Source organism: Chlorocebus sabaeus, chromosome 3 (genome assembly GCF_047675955.1).
Source record: "Chlorocebus sabaeus isolate Y175 chromosome 3, mChlSab1.0.hap1, whole genome shotgun sequence".
Taxonomy (NCBI): domain Eukaryota; kingdom Metazoa; phylum Chordata; class Mammalia; order Primates; family Cercopithecidae; genus Chlorocebus; species Chlorocebus sabaeus.
The window spans coordinates 57,491,735-57,512,320 of record NC_132906.1 but is presented as its reverse complement, the minus strand read 5'-3'; the positions used below and the strand labels follow the sequence as shown (position 1 = coordinate 57,512,320).

Here is a 20,586-nt window from a genome sequence, read left to right as displayed (position 1 = left end):
AACCACTGGCATCTTAGCATGATGCCATGATGGTGCCCATCAATGCAGTGGCACCAAACTCTACTAGTGATCACTGTATTCTTCACAGTCAATAATTCATAGCTAAAAATCCCAGCCAGACCCACTTCAGAATGATCTTCATCTGCTTATTGAATCAGTAGAATTTATTCAATTTTTAAAAATTTAACCCTTGAGAACACATTTTAAAAAATATAATACTTGAGAAAATGGGAATGGCATACCAAATACAATGCTGGTGTAGAGAAAAAGCATTTGTACAATTTTTTGAGTTGTGTGATAGGAAGAACTAGGGCCCCTTAAATATGTCCTTGCCTTCATCCCAGGAACCTGTGAATATATTACCTTGTGTGTCAGAAGTAACTTTGCAGATGTGATTAACGTTAAGGACTTCGAGATGCAGAGATTATCCTGGATTATCCAAGTGGGCCTAATCTAATAACAAGAGTTCTTAACAGGGAAGAGGAAGGTAGAAGATGGGTCAGAGAGATGTGATGTGAGGAGCACCCAACCCACTGTTGCCAGCTTTGCAGGTGGAAGAAGGGGGCCACAAGGCTGGGAATTTGGATGTCTTTTAGAAGCTGGGAACAGCCCTCAGGTGACAGCCTGAAAGAAGACCTTAAAGAAATGAATTCTCCCCTAGAGATTCCAATAAGGATAACAGTCCGCCAGCATCATGATTTTAGTCTGATGAGATTTGTACTAGACTTCTGTCCTGCGGAACTGTAAGGTAATAAATGAAGCTTGTGGTACTTTATTAAGGCAGTAACAGAAAGCTAATACAAGTTGTATGCTGAACTAGCCTCTTTTACTTGGAAAACCATTTTTTGCTTGAAAGAATGACTCATAAGAAAATGTGTTTCTTCAGTCTTGGGTGTTAGGCAGACATAGTCTTGAAAATGAACAAAGTGATCTTGACACTTAAAGAAAAGCAACTGACAGGGTGTGTTTAGACTTTTGGAAAAACTTCTATTTGTCACTGTGAGCTTGATGGTTTCCTGAAGACTTTGATGAGATTGGTGGTGATATTAGCAAATGTGATGTCTTGATAATACTTAATAGAATATGCCAAAATTTGCATAATTCAGTGAACCAGTATTTCCCCAAAGACCAGTGTATGAGTTACAAAATCTTGCATTGTTAAAAGATTCTTTTGAAGTGCAAAATAAAGAAATGGATTTCAATGGGATAGAATGTAGAAAGTTCACTGATACAGTTTCAGATTTCACGTTGCCACAAACCTGTAAGGAACGATCATTCTTTGGTGGATCGTATCAAAAGATAATATTAACCATTATCTGAAGAAGCTCTCAAAATTTACCCTTTTCCATTTATATATACTTGTGGGACGTTAGATGTTCTCCATGTCATGGCAGATTGAGTGCAGAAACAGATAAGGGAATCCAACTACCTTTTATTAAGTCAGGTGTTACAAAAATGTTAAACAATATCAATCTTTGCACAAACTTTTTTGTTTTAAAAGTGAAGTTATTTTCATAAAAATAATACTTATCATATAATGATTTGTGACTATATTAAGTGAATTAATAAATATTTAAAATTTTCTCAGATATAATTTCTAAAATGATAAATATTGATAGATAGAACCATACGTACAGAAGCCCTTAGTGGTCTCTCAACAGTTTCAAGAGTGAGAATTGCTGTTTTAGAAAGCGCTTGGAAAATAATGATAAAGATGTCAATTATCAACAAGGAAAAATACCTACACCATGTTTTCAAGGACAAAAAGGAGATCACAAAACTTTTTGTTTAGAATGAGTCTGTTTATTCAAAATTTTATACCTATATTAACTATTTTAATATTGAGAAATGTGTGGAGAGATGTTCACTAAAATTTCAGTAGTGGTATTCTCTGGGTGAGTGTTTTTTTATTTGTACTTGTCTATATGGTTTATTTTATAATGAGCATGTATCATGAAATAAAATAGCAAATCTGTATTAAAAGCACATTTGTTATTTTACAGCATGCATTTTATAAGAACTGTGAAGTCATGTAAAAAGTGTATAACATATTCATGAAAGCTTTTCTTTCATTGCATTCTTTTCTAGGGCTACTAAATGATAGTCATGGTTTTTGGTCCAAGTTTATTGCTCAAGGCTTTAATGCAGTAGTTCTGAATGTATATGTTTAAGATGGTCTCATTGGTAGGTTGGCCCAGTAGATATTGACATTCGTTAATGCAGCAGTGTGTTAACTTCGCTCATCCTTTTGTTTGCTGTTTAGTATTTACAGATAAGCCTTGTAGGGTAGAATTAAACTTACGGTGTTTATAAACATATTATAAATTGTTCCGGATCATAGCAGGACACGAGGGCTTTAGGGTGCACACTGTTAATCACAAGCAAACACTGTCACGGAAACGCAGTGTTTGATGTCTAGTTTCCGTTCTAATCTCATGGTCTTTGATGTTATCCTCTTAAGACTGGAAAATGTCATATTCATTTTCTTGATCCGGTTAACATGATTTTATGAGTGGGTTCAATAAATTAGCAGAATCTAGGACAGTTTCTTATCAGTAAAATGAGGATAATAATAGAATTACCTCAAAGGATCAAAGGATAGTTGTGAGGATTAAAGGAGATAAAATATATAAAGCATTTAGAACAGTGACCTGCACATAAGTGCTCCATTAGTGATAGCTATTATTATCTAGAAAGTGCACACAGCAAGTTCATAGCAAATATTATTTACAAAGAGCTAACTTTCCCAGATACTCACGTTCAAATTGTTCATGTATTTGCATTAGCAATGATCATGCAGAGGTTGTTATCAATGTCTGTTTTTAGAGCAAGCACCTGCTTTTCAGGTGACACTCTTAATTTGATTAATACTCTCTTCTCATATGAAAACACTCTAGGTTCAGGCAAGAACCAGTGTAGTATTGTGATCTAGGAGGGTGAGCAGAACCACCATTTTCTCTTTGATTCTTTGCTTGCTCATTCATTGGTTAGTTCATTTCACAAACATATTGCATGGGAGCCATGTGCTAGGCCTTGTGCTCGGGATAGATAAGAGGCATGAGACATGTCTGTGGGAGAGGAAGATGCCATTGGGTGACTAAATATAGTCCGTAAGTGCTGTGAGGGGGAAGCGCTGGGTTGCTGTGGGTGATTTGTAGGTGTGCATTGCTGCCACAGGCTCTGGGGTAGGGAACCATTGGGAAGGGCCATGGAGGAAGTTTCTGTGAGGGGAATTGTGAGCAAATCGGCCTCCCAGGCTGCTGAGCAGTGAGCAGCCTGCGCTTTGCTCCTCTCTTTGTTCCTCCTTCTCTAAGGACATCTTATTATCTGCTGATGTGCCTTATGGGCAATTTGCATGGAAGATTTATTAGTCATGTTTTTATGTTCTTCATATTCTGTTTACTGGGCTGAAAGAAGCATATGTGTTTATCCAATATTTATAGGGCAAACAAAATTTTTAGGAATATTTAATAAAGGCATAGCAGTTTCAGAAAGATTTTTCTTCAGTGATTTTAACCATAACTGGAGTTTTAAACATTTAAGGATGATTTTTGTTTGTTTATTTCAGAGTTGTGGAAGGAATAATCTTTCTGAAGTTCTTTTTTTTCCGAATCAGCCCACAAATTCATAGACTAATCATAAGGAAACCATTTAGCTGGTATTTATGTAAAGAAATATTTTATCATAACTGAATTGTCAAATATTTGGGCTCATATTTCTATATTTTGCAGTGGCAACCGGTTTTTTTTTTTTTTTTTTTTTTTTAAAGAAACTTTTTCTTCCTTTATCGTTTCTGGTTCCCAATGGAAGTAGAATTTTGGAGAAACTGGAAAGTTACTGTCAGGTTGACTGGATGTAGTACTGCAGGGTGTCCAGAAAGGAGTATGTAGCTCACTGGAGATGAGGTTTTTGAGATGGAGTCTTGCTCTGTTGCCCAGGCTGGAGTGCAGTGGTGTGATCTCAGCTCACTACAGCCTCCGACTCCCAGGTTCAAGCAATTCTCCTGTCTCAGCCTCCCAAGCAGCTGGGACTACAGGCACCCACCACCATGCCTGGCTAATTTCTATATTTTTAGTAGAGACAGGATTTCACCATGTTGGCCAGGCTGGTCTTGAACTCCTGATCTCAAGTGATCTGCCTGCCTCGGCCTCCCAAAGTGCTAGAATTCTGTAATCCCAGCACAGGCATGAGCCACTGCACCTGGCCTGGAGATAAGTTTTGAAACGTTTAGGAGCTGGAGAGCAGAGAAAGAATAGTTCAGGAAAACTGGTAGGCCATGTACCCAGGAAACAGATGATGAGGTAAGAATAAGTGCTAAGCAAGGATTTGAGAATCTTGTAGGAGACATAAGGCAAGAAGACCAGTTATATACAGTAGTCCCGCCTTACCAGTGAGGGACACATTCCAAGACCCCCCATGGATGGTACCAAACCCTGTTTATACTCTGCTTTTTTCGTGTACATACATACATACATATGGTAAAGTTTAATAGGCCCAGCAAGAGATTAACAACAATAATAATAAGATAGGACAATTATAACAATATACTCTAATAAAAATTATATGAATGTGGACCCTCTCCAAAATGCCTTATTGTACTGTACTGCAGGAAACTAAAACCACAGAAAGTGAAACTACAGATAAGGAGGGACTACTGTACAAGTCCAAATGTATTAAGTGCAATGAGGATAAAAACAAAATGTTTTAGCCATTTATTCAGTAAATTAATAAATTTTTTGAGTGCCTACTATAGTCACGGTTGAGGTGGGGGTAAGATCATTTCTGTTTAAAGAATTCAGAATTCAGGAAAGGCTTTCTTTCTTTTTTTTTGTGGGGAAGACAAGGTCTCACTCTGTCACTCAGACTGGAGTATAGTGGTGCAATCTCAGCTCACTGCAGCCTCCACCTTCCGGGTTCAAGTGATTCTCATGCCTCAGCCTCCCGGGTAGCTGGGACTACAGGTGCTCACCACCATGCCGGCTAATTTTTGTATTTTTTGGTAGAGATAGGGTTTCACCATGTTGGCCAGGGTGGTCTCGAACTCCTGACCTCAAGTGAGCTGCCTGCCTCGGCCTCCCAATATGTTGGGATTATGGGTGTGAGCCACTGTGCCCGACCGAAGATAGGCTTTTAATAGAGTTCATGACATTTAACTTGCCCTTAAAGGTATACAGAGAGAGAATTCTAATGCAGTGCCGTCCAATTAAAATATAGTGTGAGGCTCATGTGTAATTTAAAACTTTCTAGTAAACACATTAAAAGAAGTCAAAAGAGACGGGTGAAATTAATTTCAATTGTATGTATTATTTAACCCAATATGCCCAGAATATTGTAATTTCAGCATTATAATCAGTATAAAAGTATTGAGATATTTAACATTTTTCACACTAAGCCCTTGAAATTGACTCTTCATTTTACATGTCCAGCCCATAGCACATCTCAATTCAGAAGCTAACTTTTCATTGGAGATATGTAATCTAAATATAGAGTTTATAAAATTTAACAGTTGAAAAACAAAATTCACATACAGTTTGTTCCAGTCATACTTTAAAGTTTTCCAATAACTGAATAGGGCATCTGTTTTAAAATTTTAATGCATATTAAAGTTAATTCAAATCAAAAAATCTTTTTCCTAGTCATATTAAATTCAACTCCACCTGTGGCTAGAAGCTACCATATTGAATAACACAATTTTAAACAGATTGAAAAGAAAATTTTGTAGGCAGAAAGAAGGTGTCGAGGAAAAAAGTTGGAGCAGTCTTGAGGAAGCAGCAAGCAGCCCAGTGTAATTTATTTGAAATGAAATAATGAGAGAAAAACCTGGAATGATGTTTGGGAGCCCTGGATGCATAGTCTCCAAATTGGAACTTCAAGTAAACAGACATTGGGCACTCACTGGGTAAACTTTTTGGGAAAAACTTTATAAGAGGAATGAGAGGCTGCCTGTTTTGATTTAGGCTGATTAATCTGGCTATATTGTTTAGGGTGGATTTGAGAGCCAAGGGGAAGGAGAGAGGCTGGAGGTGAGGATATTAACAAAGAGCTAATCGCAGGTAGAAAGAGGTAATGAGAGCCTGGAGTAGAAAAATGCTGGAGATTCCCCAGCCTAAAAAGATTCCCTTTCACCGAATCAGCCTCCCTCAATGGGTTTCCTAGTGTTCAACTATCTTTCTGTGCTGTTACAAATATTATGTTGTGTCTCTAGTATATTGTCTGCTAGTATTTCATTTATTAGTTTCCCATCCATCTCCATAGATTGGTACTGTAAACATGTAGCCATTCAGCACTTATTTCATTGTATCATTGTATGTTATTTTGTGTGTTTGGATCTATTTTAGAGTTTGAGCCATCAGTGAAGAGAGACCATTTCATTTTCCTGTTGCATGCATAGCGCCTAGCACACTTAGAGCCTCTGGTGTTCTTGTTGCACTGAGAAGAAATTCAATAAATGTTTCTTGATTTGAGTGAACCTGCAATGATAGCAGTTTGTGGATGGCACAGACTTGGGGATGCCAATAACTTTGCCTCATATTTGGGCAATAAGGAAGCAACTGAAGGTGGGGAGTTCATTTCAAGGTGAATTGCCAGAGGTTTCAAGTCAAATTTTTATTGGGGAAAAGATGAAGCAACAATATGAAGCAGTTTCTGGTATTCTGTTTCTTTTTAAGAATACAGAAGAAATTGAAATCATTGGAGAAGTCCTATTACTTGATATAGGCAAATATATTACCCCTTACAATTTGTTTAAACTTAGAAATCCTAAGGCTGAAGGTGAAAAGCCAGGTATAGTTATTTCGACAGTGAAATAAATGATTGAGTGGCAGTTGTAGCCCATTCACCAACTGGACAAATAGGCACCATGAGGAAGGACTGGTGTTTGTGGGACATGATGATTTCCTCATAATAAATGGGAGACTTTTTGTACATCATGCAGTTGATTGATAATGAAGAGGAGGTGGAGAAAAATAGTTAATATTTATTAATTTTATTAACAAGTTAATTCATAACTTTATTAACATTATTAAGAACCTATGTTAGAAACAATGTTAGGTGCTTTATATAAACTTTATTCTCACAGTTTTTATAGGTTACAGGTATTATCCCTATTTTATAGAGGATGATGCTGAAGTTAAGAGAGTTTGAAAAGTGTGCCAAAAATCACATAGCTAGTAAGTGATCGAGCTGGGAATGGAACCTGGATATGTCTTACTGTGAAGTTTGTGACCCATTCGTGATTGGGCATAGTAGATGTTACAGAGAGAGCATTTTGGAGTTAAAAAAAAGGCAGGGGGAAAGGTAAGGATCTTTTTCTAGAGCAGAAGCTCTCTTCTGTTCATTTGGATGGTGATGATGAAAACTCTTCCAGTGGCATAACACCAGAAATTATGGGGACTGCATTAGGCTAGCTTTGTCAGGACTCCCATAGGAGGTGGTCGTGTGGAAACCATGATAAAGAATAAGAAGGTGTGAATTTTCTTCCTTTTTTCACTTCCTCACATAGTGTAGATAGAGTTAATGTGTGGGAACATAAAATGCCGAGAAGGTGGAATGAAGGAAATAGGGACTGATTGATTGTAAATTCAGTGTTTCATACCTTGAAGATTAAAAAAAAAATCTTACCTAGTTCATTACTATTCCAGAGACAGATTAAAAAGTGTCTGCCTCTTTTTTTTTTTTTTTTTTTTTTGAGATGGAGTTTCGCACTCAGGCCCAGGCTTGAATGCAATGGCGTGATCTCAGCTCACTGCAACATCCACCTCCTGGGTTCAAGCGATTCTCTTGCCTCAGCCTCCCAAGTAGCTGGGATTACAGGTGCCAGCCACCACGCCTGGCTAATTTTTTGTATTTTTAGTAGAGATGGGGGTTTCACCATATGGGTGAGGTTGGTCTCGAACTCCTGACCTCAGGTGATCCATGTGCCTTGGCCTCCCAAAGTGCTGGGATTACAGGCGTGTCTGCCTCTTACTAGAAGAGTCAGATGAGGCTAGGTGCAGTGGCTCACACCTGTAATCCCAGCACTTTGGGAGGCCGAGGCGAGTGGATCACTTGAGGCCAGGAGTTCGAGACCTGCCTGACCAACACGGTGAAACCCTGTCTCTACTAAAAATACTTGATAAGCTGGGCCACTTCGGAAGTTGAGGCATGAGAATCGCTTGAATCTGGATGGCAGAGGTTGCAATGAGCCAAGACCGTGCCACTGCACTCCAGCCTGGGCAACAGAGCAAGCCTCTTTCTCAAAAAAAAAAAAAAAAAAAAAAAGAGTCAGATGCGCAAAACTGATATACTTCAATACTAGCTTTCTTTTAGGTATCTTAATTTTATCAATAATGGTAAATGTGTTGTTTAGTTGATTTTTATCAACTAAAACTTGGAGTTTTAGCTGACTCAGGGGAGTGAAACGGCTCTCTTTGAGACTGATAATCATTTTCTGACATGAGGCTATTTAAGGCCTCAAGGACTTCTGATGTCAATTAACCATCAAATATTTTAACAGTGCTTAGTCTTTGCTCAATATCTTGGTCCATTCTATGTTTGTAATAGATGCACGTCAAATAGACATTTTGGTTTATGAGATTCCATGTTTCGGAAGAGGCTGTTGGATTCTTAAAGCATTTATTCAGTCATCAAATATTTATTGAGTATTGAACTCATGTTAGTCATTGTGATAGACATGGGGTATTTAGTGGTGAACAAAATATATATTTTCCTGCTGTCATGTTCTTTGAAATCTAGTGAGGTTGGCAGACTTTAAAAAGACAGTAACACAAATGAATATACTGTCATACATTTTGATGATATTTGACATTTACCATATTGATCTCATTGAACACTAGAGATTTACTTTCTTTAAATAGATATATCTTGAAAAGCTGTGTGTGTGTGTGCATGTGTGTGTGTATGTATGTATAAAACCTCACATTTGTGTAAATCAAGTAATAATTTAGCTTTGTGATTTTGAGCTAGTCAGTTGGTTCTCTGGATTTTAATTTTCTTGTTTATTATATAGCAATTTATAGAAGATCTTTGTAGAAGTTTCTGATGTTAAATTCAGTCATGATGTTATGTGATTGAGATGTTTATATACTATTTTTTTAATGTGCTCAAAACATAAATTAGTTCATTTTGTACCTGAAAATAGAAAGTAAGACTTGTTAAATAATAAATTTACCCAACTGGCATCAATAGTTATAATGCTGCCATACTGGAAATGTTGAAAGTTTTGCAGAAGCTTAAATATGAAGCTTTGGAAATTATTGTCGAAATTCTAGATTCTAAGTTCTATTAAAAACCTGTTTATTTTCTTCAGCTGCATATGTATTCGATGCAAATCTTCTAAACTTGAAACAAACACTTCATGGCCTCTCTGATCATCAGTTTTCCAGTTTATTATTTTTTAATAGATAATTTCTTAGAGCACATTTAGAAGTTTAGAAAAATTGAGAAGTTAGACCAATTTATTTTCACAGTGGGAGTAATGGGCCCTATCTTGGATAGTTGTGAGAATAAGAATTATTGAATGTAAAAGTTTTAGGATAGGTCCTCATTCCTACGCAGCTATTATTGTGATCAACTTTTTCCCTTCATCATTACGCTAACTCCTACACTGAAAGAGAGCTAGGTATTTGTTTATCTTTTTAGTTAATAAAAGAAAAAAATTCTATTGTCATGCCCAAATTTCTCTGTATCACTGATGGCCACCGACCACAAATCTGTTCCACCATTTAATGTTTTCTCTCATTTCAGTGATCTTCGTTTGCTTCCTTTTTCTAACCATGGAATTTTATGAAAATCTAAAGATCAAAGGAAGCAACATAAACTATCACAAGAACAGAAAACCAAACACCGCATGTTCTCACTCATAGGTGGGAACTGAACAATGAGATCACTTGGACTTGGGAAGGGGAACATCACACACCGGGGCCTATCATGGGGAGGGGGGAGGGGGGAGGGATTGCACTGGGAGTTATACCTGACGTAAATGACAAGTTGATGGGTGCTGACGAGTTGATGGCTGCAGCGCACCAACGTGGCACAAGTATACATATGTAACAAACCTGCACGTTATGCACATGTACCCTAGAACTCAAAGTATAATAATAAAAAATAAAAAAATAAAAATTAAAAAATGTAATATATACAATGAGGTTAATTAATGTATATAAAGTAGGCATTCAACAACAACAACAAAAAAAGAATGACTAGGTGATTTTTGTATTTTTTCAAAAGCTGATCATTTTAAAACAAAACATTTAAAAAGTTTCTAGTTATTAATATAGATTTAATATGCATTTGAAGAATTTTCAATAATTTAAACCAACTTTTAGTAAAATCGAACTTTAAAATATATTGATGTGCGTTTATTACATAAGCTGGTATGTGTGGAAAACAGGTGAAGATACAAAAGATAAGGAATAAAATCATGCTGATGGATATTACACTAACAAAATGCCACATATAGCCATAGTACTAATGTACTACTCTTTAACATATTACAATAATTGTAATTTATGGCTTTGAAACTTTAAAGATATGAAACTCCCAAATCATGTTCATATTTGAAAGAGAAACTTAAGGCAATAAACAGTTTGTAGCAATTAGAACTATATTTTGCATGCCATTAATATATAATTGCATGCTACTTTTATATATCCATTGTAGCAAAGATTCCCCGGTGAACTCTATCAGGCCTGGTTTATGATAGATATGTAGATAGATAGGTATACAGAAAGATCCCAGTTTAAGAGAGAGAGAGAGAGAGAGAGAGAGAGAGAGAGAGATAGATACACACACACATACTGATAAAGACCAATCAGAAAATATATATATGATATATATATTTAAAAGACCAATCAGAATATTTATCTATATTATATATAATATATAGTTTTGGGTTGGTCTTTATCAGTGAACTCATACTTGAATAGTTAGTAGAGTAACCGAATGTCTTGTTTTTGCTCATTTGTGTTTGAGGTATGGTTGTAGTGTCCATGGGATAGTGCAGTGGTATTTGCATCACATAATTGTTGCATCTGGGCCCTTTTGTTCCCATTGACTTTCAGGGCCATTTTGAAACCTGCATTAAAGACAATTTCTGAGACATTTTCTAGAAACAAGAATGGTGAATGGTGTTAGTAGGGAATCAGAAAATAATTTGTATATCAGACCTCTTCATTCTATAGTTTTGGAGAACAAAGTCTCAAAAGTAGCAGATGGTCATAGCTATCATTCACGTAGAGCTCCAGCTTTCATAAAAAGGTATGTTTCCCGGATACAATCTGGGGCCTATTTGCCATTTAATGGCCTCACTGTTAGAAGTTTAAAGTTCTCCATTCTACTGTGCCAACAGTTTTCGATATTTATTTAGCAGCTGGCTAGGAACTAGAGAATCTTGTGTTGCGCTGAAGACAAGATGTTCACACGTTGAATCAGACAGAAAAATTTATATTATGCCTAATATATACTGTTTATGAAGACAGAGATGTATGTACATGCTCCAAATGATTAAAATGAAAAGTTATAAACAACACAGTTAACCCTCAGTGGCTCAGTAAATTTTTGTGACAGGATAAGTACTGCTTACACACATGATGCTGTTCTCTGTGTTTGGCCTATTGGAATGCATTGATCTATATTTCCTAAGCTGAAATGAAAGTAAGAAATTTAATTTATATTATAGTTATTGATTAATCACATTGCTTTGTGACTGTACCAGAATAATACATGCGGAAGCATATTACTGGTTGAAGTAAGTTTTAGATGGTTATTTGTGGATTATTGCCCTATTACGGTCTCTATAGAAATGTAAAAGTTTACTTAAAAGTCACAAGAAGGTCAGGTGCAGTGGCATATGCCTGTAATCCCAGAACTTTGGGAGACTGAGGCTGGCAGATCACCTGAGGTCAGGAGTTCGAGACCAGCCTGCCAACAAGGTGAAACCCCATGTCGTCTCTATTAAAAATACAAAAATTAGGCAGACGTGGTGGCACCTGCCTGTAATCCCAGCTACTTAGAAGGCTGAGGCAGGAGAATTGCTTGAGCCCGGGAGGCAGAGGTTGCAGTGAGCCTAGATCGCACCATTGCACTCCAGCCTGGGTGACAGAGTGAGACTCCATCTCAAAAAAAAAAAAAAAAAAAGTCACCAGAAGAACATGGTCCTATTTCGAAAAGATATTTATAAATTTCATTATGTCTGTAGATGTAGCTTAATGATATTACCATCAGATGTGCCTTGTTATCTTTGGGTGAAGAGGAATAGTCCTACGACAGTCTTTGAAGGTTGATCATAAGATTTCTGTTTTTTGTTTTTTGTTTTTTTTTTTTCAGCTTCAGAAAGTTTTGAAACACCGAGTTCAGCCTCACTTTTATTAAGGACATATCTCTGGAACTTTGACTTGAGTTCTTTCTTTTTAGAAGCATTATATAACTTAAATATTTTGACTTGCATCTAGCCCCAGCTTTTCTTTGTTGAAGAGCTCTGATTGTGTTCCCTTGTCTCGAATGCATCATTGATCATTATGAAAAGAATACAGGTTGTTCCTGATGTCTGTTCTCCCTTCTTCTTTAGTAACGGAATTTTGAACTAGGTAAATGGCTATGTAGAGTCAAGACCACGCTTCTTAGCTTCTCTTGTTGCTAGGAGTGCCTCTGGTTCTGGCCACTGGGGTGTAAGTAGATTTGTTTTGTGGCAGCTTGCTTAAGAAACCTTCCTTAAGAGAGTATCCATTATGTATGTGTGTGTGTGTGGGGTGGGGGGGAGTGGGGGGACACCCTCTTTCTCTTTTTCTTATTATTAATTCCTTCTTTGTATCCTGCTCCCTGGAATACAGTTGCAACTATTTTGAACCATGGAGTTGAGGCCCCTAAGATAGAGAAACAAGATAGAAGGCACCTGCACCTTTGATATTTAATGACAAGCAATGAAGTACCAAAACAGCCCCAAAACACTAACTACACTTTCATGTTTCATGTGACAGGAAAACAAACTTCTGTTTTGTGTAATCAATTGCTATTTTGGGTTTCAGTCATTGCAGATGAACCCAATCCCAACGATTGGGTTCAACAGGTTATGTATAACTTTAACTGATTCTTTAACTACTTTGTTAATATATATTCTCCTAGACTTGTGTACTGGTTAGAACTCTTAGAGGCAAGGGTGAAAACTATCACCTGTGTGAAAGGACCCTGAAGTGGTCCCCAGAATTGGAGGAGACCCAAGAGCTATTCACCACACCTCCAAGGATGTTCACAGCCAGGGACTGGAACCCACCTGGACTCTTTCTCTCCACAATTTGGATCTAATTTCATTTTCCTCTTGGTTTTATTTTGTTACTGCAGACTGGCTCTCTGCAGTGAAAGAGAATGGTATTAGACTAATTTCCTTAATACTTGAGACTTCAGATGGGAAACAGCTGTGTCTTGTCTTCTGTTGGAAAAATATTAGGGAACAACTCACATTGACCTGGCTTGGGTCAAATGCCAGTTTCACCCGTTTACCTGTCACTGGACCAGCTTGAATTACCTACAGTTTATTGTGGTTACTTTGGAGGCAGGTGGATGGGAAGATTGGACCTGGGGGAGGGTGCAAGGATTGGCAGCATCCACTGAAACCATTTGTTCTAAATGAAGTGGGTGCTATTTTGACAAAACAGTGTCTATTATAGCTGATACATCATTTATAAATGATTTACAGTTGGGATCATCTTAGTCTTTCTTGAAAGCAGTCCATGTGTGAAAAAAAATGAGGGCTGCGAGTTTGCTTTGAATTTGGTTTCTGACTTTGAAGTTGTGAAATTTGGCAAGACTGCAGCTCAGATAAATCCTTTGTTTGGGAATTTTGATGAAAATGATTTCAGGCCCTATTGTCACATTATACAGGCTAATTATTGGGAACCACTGAACAGATTTACTTGTTTTCTTTGATCTTCAGTCTCATTGATTATAATGGAAGCATTGCTGTAATCATTAATCTTTTTAATGTAGACCTAGGGAGGTGTTTTGGATATTAAAGAATTAAGGCTATTACGCCCTGAAAAATACTTAGTGTCACAAATTCTACTTAAAATTCTAAGGTGAGAGCTTCTCTAAGGAGTTAAAATTTGACATTTAAGGAGTTAAAATTTTATGTATGTTTGACATACATAAAATTTGAGAAGTAAAAATTCTTTTGAAAGGGCTTTAGGATACTGAGTTTCCAGAATGTACTTGAAATATTAACAAATGATGGAAGATAAATTAATTGAAAGGTCCTGGTGTCATGCGATTGAGTTCTGTTGAGGGAGAGAGGACATCTCTGTCGACAGGGCATGCATTCGGAGAGTGGGCAGGGCCTGGCATGGGCTGGGCAAAAGCTAGTCATGACACAGCGACTGCTTCCAGGTGGCGTTCAAACAATATGGTGACATTTCAGAGGCTTCAAAAATCGAGGTGTATTGCGTGTGTAAGTATTTTATTTATTAATCTAATTTCTAGTCAGATATATGCGAGGTGCATAGATGAATCATATTCTTTCTCCAGGATGCTGAAAGTCTCAAGCTTTTTATTCTTTTCTGCAATCAAAGATGAAAAGAAAGTTGTGTTGTTTGGTTCACGTAAACCATCATACACTTTCTCTTGGTATTGTTTTGCCAGCCCATGCAAGAGAAGGGGAGGGAAGGGAGCATTTGATATTCAATGAACAAAGAAGCATACCTTTCTACAGCCAGTGTCAGCTCTGAGAATGCCTTTTGTGATCAGAACGTTTTGCAGATGATGTTCACTAGAGTCCCAGACAGGAAGAAGGAACCAAGGCCAGAAAGGCAATCTTGCTGCAAGATGTCATAGGGTAATTTTTCATTCCCCAGGAGCAGCCACAGCAGGCACACTCCATGATGACCCGTGTTGTTTGGAGGAGTTCATCTCTACCCTGAGGGTTGGAGGTTGTGCATTTAGAACTCCAATATGAATGGTTACTATGTGGGGAGACTGGTGCTTTTCCTTCACCCACGAAAAATGCAAGTCTGGGTCAGAGATTAGCATCCGGTTGCTTGCTGTTGCCTTTCCTTCCAGCCTGATTTTGGAGACAGGTGAATGTGTGTTTCCATTTTTATCCCGGGGTGGCCTGCGGTTAGGATTTTTCTTCTTTGAAGAAGGGAGGTATACGCCCCTTTAGCAGTTAATGACAATGTTTATAAGGACCTGAAGTCTTTGAATAAAAGCCCAAGAATGTCATATTATTTTCATCTGCAAGGTGAATAGTCTGTTATGATGGTATAAATATCTGAAGTAATATGGAAGGACAGGACAAAAATAAGTTTCTGAGAAATGTGTGGCATTTTTTGTTTCCTGATAATATTACAGCTTTATCTACTGATCTCAGCTAGAGTTTGTCATGTCCAGATCCCTCTGGGCTGAGCCGTCGCTCCTTTGCCTCCTTTTCCAAGGCCCATTTCATTGCACAATTAAGCCTTGCTTAAAACCTTCTCTTCTCATGAACTCAGACATTTCATAAGTTAAAACTACCTATTAAATATTCAGTTTTAGGATTTTGTTTAGAAGACATTATACTTCCTATTTCATGATGAAGGACCAAGATGTATGTTTCTTACTATATTTATTGTGTCCTGCTTTAAACTATCTAGCAAATTAAATGTCGTCGAAAGTCCTGATTTTGCTGTATTCAAATTTTTTCAGTCTAACTTTATTTTATTAACTTATTTTATTGCCAAACTTGTCTAATCAACTAAAGTTCTAGTTGATTTACTTTTTATGGGCCTAAGATGAGAGCAGTAGTATTAATATTTTATAAACAATGGGAACATTTTTTTTTCTCAGTATTGTGAGAACCTTTAAAAAAAAATTTTTTTTTTTATTTAGTCTTTGTGGGAAAGCTCCCTCTAGTGTTTCTTGGAGCAAGTACAAGTAGTATTGAACTATGCTTTTACAAAAATGAACCTTAGGGCCAGGCTGGGAGGCTCAGGCCTGTAATCCCAGCACTTTCGGAGGCCGAGGCAGGCGGATCACTTGAGGTCAGGAGTTTGAGACCAGCCTGGCCAACATGGTGAAACTCTGTTTCTACTAAAAATACAAAAATTAGCCGGGTATCGTGGCGGGTGCCTGTAATTCCAGCTACTCGGGAGGCTGAGGCAGGAGAATCACTTGAACCTGGGAGGTGGAGGCCTGCAGTGCGCTGAGATCATGACACTGCACTTGAGCCTGGGTGACAGAGCGAGACTCAGTCTCAAAAAAAAAAAAAAAAAGTGAGCCTTACATAATAGGACTGATTTGATAAATAGAGAGCATCTTGTTGAATAAATAGATAGTAGACTGATCTCACACTGGAAATGCTGTGCAGTTGGGTAGAGGGATATGCTGTATTCAAAAACATGGATCTCAGAAATAAAGAACAATGTTTCAGGTGTGTCTCTTAAATACCCCTAGAAAATGGAATATTAACTTTCTTGATTACATGTTTATGAGATGCTTTACTTTCTTGTTTTGATGACTTTGTTTCTTATTTCACCATTTTAGAAATCATGTCCATAGAAATATCCATATCTAAGAAAAGAAATACAGGGTTATTTTTCATAAGTGACACAAATATTTTAAAATCATAGTATGTTATTCTTATTTTGGGAATGTACAGAATAGAGTAGTTTTGCGTAAACACATGCAAACTTTTTTCAAAATTTATTCCTTATACAAATACTACTTTTATAGGATAGCTCCCAGTCTCATCCTAATGGCAGAGAAAACGGTTTTACCTACATGAGTTCATTTCATGTGGGCAAACCTCTCTTCTAATTAGTAGCTGATTCCTGAGTTTTACCTAAAATACTTGATGCTATGTCGGGTTCACATTTAGCAATTTAGAGAACACAGGAAGAGTAGCTTGAGGGTCCTAATGATGCCTTCACCTCACAACTTGGTTAATAAACAGCCTAGAATTAAATTTTATGTCGATGCTCAATATTCTGTTAGATCTTCTTCCCCATCCTCATCTTAGCTAATGAGCAAGCTTGCTATTTTACAGAGAAAATTAAAGCAGAGGAGAAATTCTGTAAACTCCCATCACCCATCTGCCTGCACCTGTGCCTTTCTATTCTGCCTTTCCCTTTCAAACTGCCAGTTCAGTTCAACCTCTTCCTTGGGCCTAGATTCTGTCCCCTCTTGTCTACTTAAGGACATTGCTCCAGTAATTCTGCCCTCTTTCTTGAGATCATTGATTTCCCCTTCAGGATTAGGTATTCTCTATTGGAAGCTGTCATTTCTTCCATTTCTTTCAAGAGAGAACCCACTTTTGAACCTACTCCATTAAGACTTTTGTCGTTAGCTCCCACAAATTTTCTTGCCAGAGTCACCTATGAGCTCATGTTGATTATTCTCTTCTTTTGGAAACCTTTCTTACTTGGCTTCAGGATGCCATTCTCTCCTGGTTTTACACCTGGCTCTTGCTGTATTTTCTTTCATTCATATTTCTCCATCTTTCTTTTTCTTTTCTTTTCTTTTCTTTTTTTTTTTTTTTTTTTTTTTTTTTTTGAGACAGAGTCATGCTCTGTTGCCCAGGCTGGAGTGCAGTGGCACGATCTCAGCTCACTGCAGCCTCCACCTCCCAGGTTCAAGCAATTCTCCTGCCTCAGCCTCCTGAGTAACTGGGATTACAGGCGCGCGCCACCATGCCTGGCTAATTTTTTTATATTTTTAGATGGGGTTTCACCATGTTGGTCAGGCTGGTCTCGAACTCCTGACCTCGTGATCTGCCCGCCTCAGCCTCCCAAAGTGCTGAGATTACAGGCATGAGTCACCACGCCCAGCCTCTCCATCTTTTAAACTATAAGCACTGTGACCTTAACGCTAGGTCCTGGAGATACCCACCTCTTTCTCTCTGCCTAGCTCTCTGTGTCTCTGTCTCTGTCTCTCTCTCTGTCTTCTATACTCACTCTCTTGATAAACCCATCTAATCTCATGGCTTTAAATACCATCTAGATGCTAATAACTTCCAATTTTCTGTCTCAGCCCTGATCTGTCCCCTGAGTTCCAGACACATATAATTAACTGCCTACTGACATCTCACCTTGAATGTCTATAAGCTTCTCAAAATTAATGTGTCCAAAACGAAGCTCCTGATCCCTTAAGCCATCACCCACCTTCAGTCTGTCCTACTGTCGCTCCATTTTTTTCTAATTCCTGTGGCCCTAAACCGTGATGTCATCCTTGCCTCCTCTCCTTCTCCTAGCCCTCACATTGGATTCATCAACATATCATCCTGTCTGTACCTTTAAAGTTATATCCAGAAGCTGGCTGCTGCCTAACCACTTCCCTTGTTGTCGCTTCTCTGTGAACCACCAATGACTCACCCTGGATGAGTGCAGTGGACACCTGCCCATTACGTTTGTCCATTTTCCACACAGTAGCCAGAGGGTTCCTTTGAAAGCAACTTAGATCATGTCATTTCCACACTGAGCACTGCACTAGAAAACAGGGGTTTCTGTCTCACCAAGAGTAGAAGCCAAAGTCCTTTCAAGGCCCTGCAGGATTTAGATCTCCCACATCTCCCACAACTGCCTCTCCCATAATCACATGCTCACTCACTCCCATCCAGCCATGGCAGTTCCTCACAGTTCCCTGAACACACCAGGAAAATTTGTGCTTCAGGATCTTAGTACTTGATGTTCTGTCTGCCCAGAACATTCCTCCCTCTGATATTTGTATTGCTCATGACCTTGCTGACTTCAGATGTCTACTCATATCTTATAGAGTCCTTTCTCTAAAATTGCAACTATTTTCCTCAAAATTTTATATCTTTCCAAATTTCCCCCTTCCCTGCATTGTTTTTTTCCTTGGAAATGTTCACTAAAATCCCTTATATTTTACTTCTCTTGTTTATTATTTTTTTTCTTCCCTGTCTCCCCACCCCAATTTAAATTTCATGAAGACAGGGAATTTGATTTAGCCATAGCCTGTTACTTATTTCGTCCTGTTACGTAGCACACATTGGAATTATATTTTGATTTAAATGTTATTAAATGCTTTCATTGTCGCAGCACTGTGTCAGGTGTATTTTCACATTTAATTCATTTTTCTTAGGTTGCCCATCAGATAAGCATTGTGAGTTCCATTTTGCATATGAAAAACCTGAGACCTAGGGGCTATTGTGTCTTTTCTGTAGATAAACATAGATACTGGACCCAGGCTTTAAGTGGAAACCCTCTAACTGCATGATGTGTACTTTTCTAATATGTGAAGCTATGGACTGCTTCCTTTTAAAAATAATAATTTTGATTTTGTGTGTGTGTGTGTGTATAGTGAAAGACAGGGTCTCACTCTGTCACCCAGGCTATAATGCAGCGGTGTAATGTGATCACTGTTCACTGCAGCCTCGACCTCCCAAGCTCAAGTGATCCTCCCACCTCAGCTTCCTAAGTAGCTGGGGCTACAGGCATGTGCCACAACTCCTTCCTGGTTTAAAGTTTTTGTAGAGACAGGGTCTCCCTATGTTTCCCAGGCTGGTCTTGAACTCCTGGTTTCAAGCAGTTCTCCTGCCTCTGCCTCCACAAAGTACTGGGATTATAGGTGTGAGCCACCATGCCCCAGTTGACTTTGGTTTTGAAAGGGAATTGGAAAGTGACGGTGCTTGCCTGCTCCTTTGTCATCTGCCTTCTTCCCAAGCATGTCATCTTCTGTCTTGTTACACCAGCACTTAACTCAGCCACTTTTGGGGAGATTTTATTCTCTCTGTCTCTTTTTTTCTCTTTTTTTTTTGAGACAGTGTCTCACTCTGTTGCTCAGGCTGGAGTACAGTGGTACGATCTCTGTTCACTGCAACCTCTGCCTCCCAGGCTCAAGCGATTGTCCTGCCTCAGCCTCAGGAGTAGCTGGGATTACAGGTGTGCACCACCACGCCTGGCTAATTTTTGTATTTTTAGTGGAGATGGGGTTTTGCTATGTTGGCCGGGCTGGTCATGAACTCTTGACCTCAAGTGATCCACCCGCCTCGCCTCAGCCTCCTAAAGTGCTAGGATTACAGGTGTGAGCCACTATGCCTGGCCTCATTCTCTTTATCAAATCACGATTCCCCAGATTTTTTCCTGTGAGTTGCTCTTTTATGTTTTCTATCTGATCACTTTTACACATTTGTAACAGTCTTAGGATAAGAAGGCACAAGTCTATCTTTTACAGAAGGAATTCAACTGCACAAACAGTGAGACGGCATGAGAGGAGAGAACTTAGTAGAAAGGTTGAAGAAATGTCTCTCTGATAATTTGGCCTAACTTAGAGGCCATCGAAAAGGCAGCAGTTAGAAAAGAGCTGAACCACAAATGGGTTTGCAGCAAAGTAGCCAAGAATATCTAAGAACTAAAGTCTGATCTGAGAGGAAACTGTCTTGGCTCATAGCCCGAGGGTCAAAAACAAAGCTACTTGTATGACTCTGGTTTAAGTCACAGAGATACTCTTGCTTTCTTTGGCCCCAAATAGTCTAGTCTCTTGTAATCTCATTCGTTTCTTCTTCAGTGGTTTGATTTTTGATGTTAACAGTTTATTGCCACATCTGTAAAATAAGACAATGGGGACTGGTGATTCCTTCAGGGGACCCTTAGTTATACAGTTTTA

The 20,586-nt window shown here is 38.3% G+C and overlaps 1 protein-coding gene across 3 annotated transcripts in view; it reads left to right on the top strand.

Annotated features, from left to right (window-relative positions):
- TBC1D4 (TBC1 domain family member 4) overlaps positions 1-20,586 on the top strand; it is a 208,820-nt gene that overhangs the window by 98,884 nt on the left and 89,350 nt on the right. The window contains exon 1 of one of the 3 annotated variants that reach the window (XM_073014393.1): positions 14,240-14,437. The exons of the other annotated variants lie outside the window; for them this stretch is intronic. Coding sequence (XP_072870494.1) covers positions 14,255-14,437 — 183 coding nt within the window. The 5' untranslated portion in view covers positions 14,240-14,254. Of the gene's footprint in view, positions 1-14,239; positions 14,438-20,586 lie in introns of those variants that run through there. 3 annotated transcript variants of the gene reach the window in all.